The sequence below is a fragment of the Chiloscyllium plagiosum genome, chromosome 29 (genome assembly GCF_004010195.1).
Source record: "Chiloscyllium plagiosum isolate BGI_BamShark_2017 chromosome 29, ASM401019v2, whole genome shotgun sequence".
NCBI classification, from domain to species: domain Eukaryota; kingdom Metazoa; phylum Chordata; class Chondrichthyes; order Orectolobiformes; family Hemiscylliidae; genus Chiloscyllium; species Chiloscyllium plagiosum.
The window spans coordinates 32,862,761-32,865,691 of NC_057738.1; the positions used below are offsets into that span (position 1 = coordinate 32,862,761).

The 2,931-nt window shown below is 46.5% G+C and overlaps 1 protein-coding gene across 1 annotated transcript in view; it reads right to left on the minus strand.

Moving 5' to 3' along the window:
* LOC122564500 (solute carrier family 22 member 23) overlaps nucleotides 1-1,144 on the minus strand; it is a 108,917-nt gene extending 107,773 nt beyond the window's left edge. Inside the window, exon 1 of the mRNA XM_043719476.1 lies at nucleotides 52-1,144. Within this exon, the coding sequence (XP_043575411.1) occupies nucleotides 52-519 (468 nt within the window). The 5' untranslated portion in view covers nucleotides 520-1,144. The remainder of the gene's footprint in view (nucleotides 1-51) is intronic.
* Between the last annotated feature and the right edge of the window lie 1,787 nt (nucleotides 1,145-2,931).

Consider the following 2,931-nt stretch of genomic DNA (forward strand, 5'->3'; position numbering starts at 1 on the left):
CCAAACCCGCCCCCCCTCTCCCGACCCAAACCCGCCCCCCCCCCCCGTTACCTTGGTGACGATGTTGTGGGTGAGGGCGGCGGGTATCCTGTATTCCCGGTGTTTGCACCGACAGCTCTGGCTGCTGTTGCTGTTGGCCCCGGAGGGGCCGGCGTCCGCCGCCCGTTCCCCGCCGCCGCTGTGGGTGAGTGTCCGGCCGCTCCGGTTCGCGGAGACCAGGGCGTGAGCGGCGTGTCCCCCGGGGGCTCCGGCCAAGCGGCTGCTGCTGCTGCTGCTGCTGTTCGCCCAGCACAGGATCTCCGGCTCGGCGGTGAAGAAGCAGTCGGAGCTGCGGCTCAGCCCGATCAGGAGAGCGGGGATCCAGGTCAGGAGCAGGATCTTCTTCTGGTACCTCCCCAGACCCCCCAGCAAAGGCAACACCGTCCCATCCACATCCCGGCACCGGGGAGCTGGCAATTTACCCCCGGAGGATTGCTGCTGCTGCTGCTGCTGCTGTTCCACATTCCTTTCCACTGCCATTTACACTTAAAAATTATAGATGTATATATATATATTTTTTAAATACCCAAACCCGAGGCAGTTGCAAAATTATTCCATTGGGAAACCAATTTGGAAATTGATAAAGCTGGCTGTCAGCAAAACAAAAAGGGTTGAAGAGTGGGAACCCCAGGCGGTAGAGGGATGAGTGAGCTGCTCTCAGTCACACAGTGGGCAGCGCTAACCAAGACTGGATCAGCATGTCCTCTGGCAGGGACTGAGGCTGCCTTTCTTTCTCCCCCTCCCACCCCACAAACGCCTTTCCCGGAAGATGGCTCGGAGTCCTCGCCTCCCTCCCTCTCTCTCTCTCCACCTCCTCATGACTTACACACAGGTAACCACACCTGCCCTCTCCGACACGCCATCTTTCCCAATCCCTGCAGCAAAGAATGAAACGCGTTTTGTTTTTGAGAGGTTGTCTTCCTCCCCTCTGTCAAACCTACACCCTGCCCCTCACTGAGCCAGCCCTCCGCCAATACCCTACCTAGCTCCGAAACCAACCTGCCTTAAAGCTGTACAGTCCCCTCTGGTATCAAACCCCTCGGGCACTTTCCTCTCCACAACCTGTTAGTTCCCAATCCCGCCTCTCGTTTAACTCACGCCCAGTGCTTCCTGAATCAATTGTACAATTTCCCTTGTACAACTGAAATTAAGGCTGGTCTTTAAGAGACTCGCAACTTTAAGGACACTTCTGCGGATAAGGCTCGCTAGGAATTCGACATTACGGAAAATGATTTTTGAAACTCTTACATAAGATAATTATATCTCATTTAAAAAGTATTTTTGAAACATTTATGATTATGGAAGGGAGGGTGTTGAACTCAAGGACAAAATAATATAGATTTTGTGCAAAGTGAGACTGGTAGAAGGTGTTTGGGTTCAATTTCGTTCTTAACACATTATAGACTACTGCTCAAGGGACTGCTGGAACGAGGGGAGTTTGAATGAACGCCCCGTGGAGATTATTGATTTTTTTTAAATCCAGTGTTTATCTGGTTCCTATAAAGCAAAAAAAAACAAATTACCCGGCACACATGACTCATCGAGAAACCTTACTCACTATACCGTCAGTGGGGCTGCGGTATTCCACTCGAACGTGTTGTTAAATCAATTCTGTTCCCCACGAAACTCAAACTCAACGAGGGAGTGTTGATTTCCCCGTATAAAAGTTTTGAACTTTTATGGATTTTCAACATTTCTCTGGTATATGCTTTCCCTAAACACTGACCCATAGGCTCTTTGTACACAGTAATCAAATAAGCATTATTTTAGTGCTAATCAATATTGTTAGGCATCAGATCAATATTCAGCCTAGAGAACAAAAAAAACCTTGAAAAGCTTCCTTTCATGCATTAATAACCTTTGCAAGATAGCAACAAGACAGCGAGTTATGGAAATGGGTATGCAATATGTCACTATGCCAAAACATTCTCTTCTAGGTTCCATTAACATTGGCCTAGATCAGCAGGGAATGGGGGGTTTGAGTTATAAGGAAAGGCTGGGTGGGCTAGATGTTTTCACCGGAGTGTAGGAAGTTGAGGGCTGACCTTATAGAGGTTTATGAGGGACATTGATAAAGTGAATGGCAGATGTCTTTTCGCTAGGGTGAGGAATTTCAAGATTTGGGGGCACATTTTTATGATGAGAGGACAAAGATTTAAAAAGGACATGAGGGGCAACATTTTTACACAGAGAGCGGTTCATGTGTGGAATGAACTTGCAGAGGAAGTGGTGGATGCAGGTTCAGCTAGAATGTTTAAAAGTCACTTAGATAAGTATAAGAATAAGAACTGTTTGGAGGGATATGGGCCAAGTGCAGGTAGGTGGGACTGTTTTGTTTGTGATTATGGTCAGTATGGACTGGCTGAACCAAAGCACATGTTTCCATGCTGCACGACTCTATGTAATTAGTTGCAAAGGAACAGGGCTTGTCATTCAGCTTACAAACACTTACCCCACAAAATGTAAAACTAACTTTAAAGTAGAGACTTCCTGTCACCAGGCACGTGATCCAGAGAGGATCCAGGTGATCCAAAATATATGAGGCTCTTCAACTAATCAATCATCACTCAGATTCACAGAGAATAAAGCAGAAAATATAATTTGGAGTTAAGTACAGATAGGATTAAGGGAGTAAGGTATTTAAAACAAACTGTGAAAGAGTAAATCCACAACTTTGATTATCTTCTGAGATAGTGAACGTTTTTCAGGATCAGAGAGGCTCTTCAGCAGAAATGATCAGTTATGCTGTTGATAACTCATTTATTCCTGAATGAAGTCTTGGATTTTTTTAGTGGGAACTATTAGCATTTGCACTAAGTCCATACATAGTGGTGATTTCAATCCTCAGTGTATAAGCGCAAACTGAAGCCAACAATCTGGCAAGCACCTTCT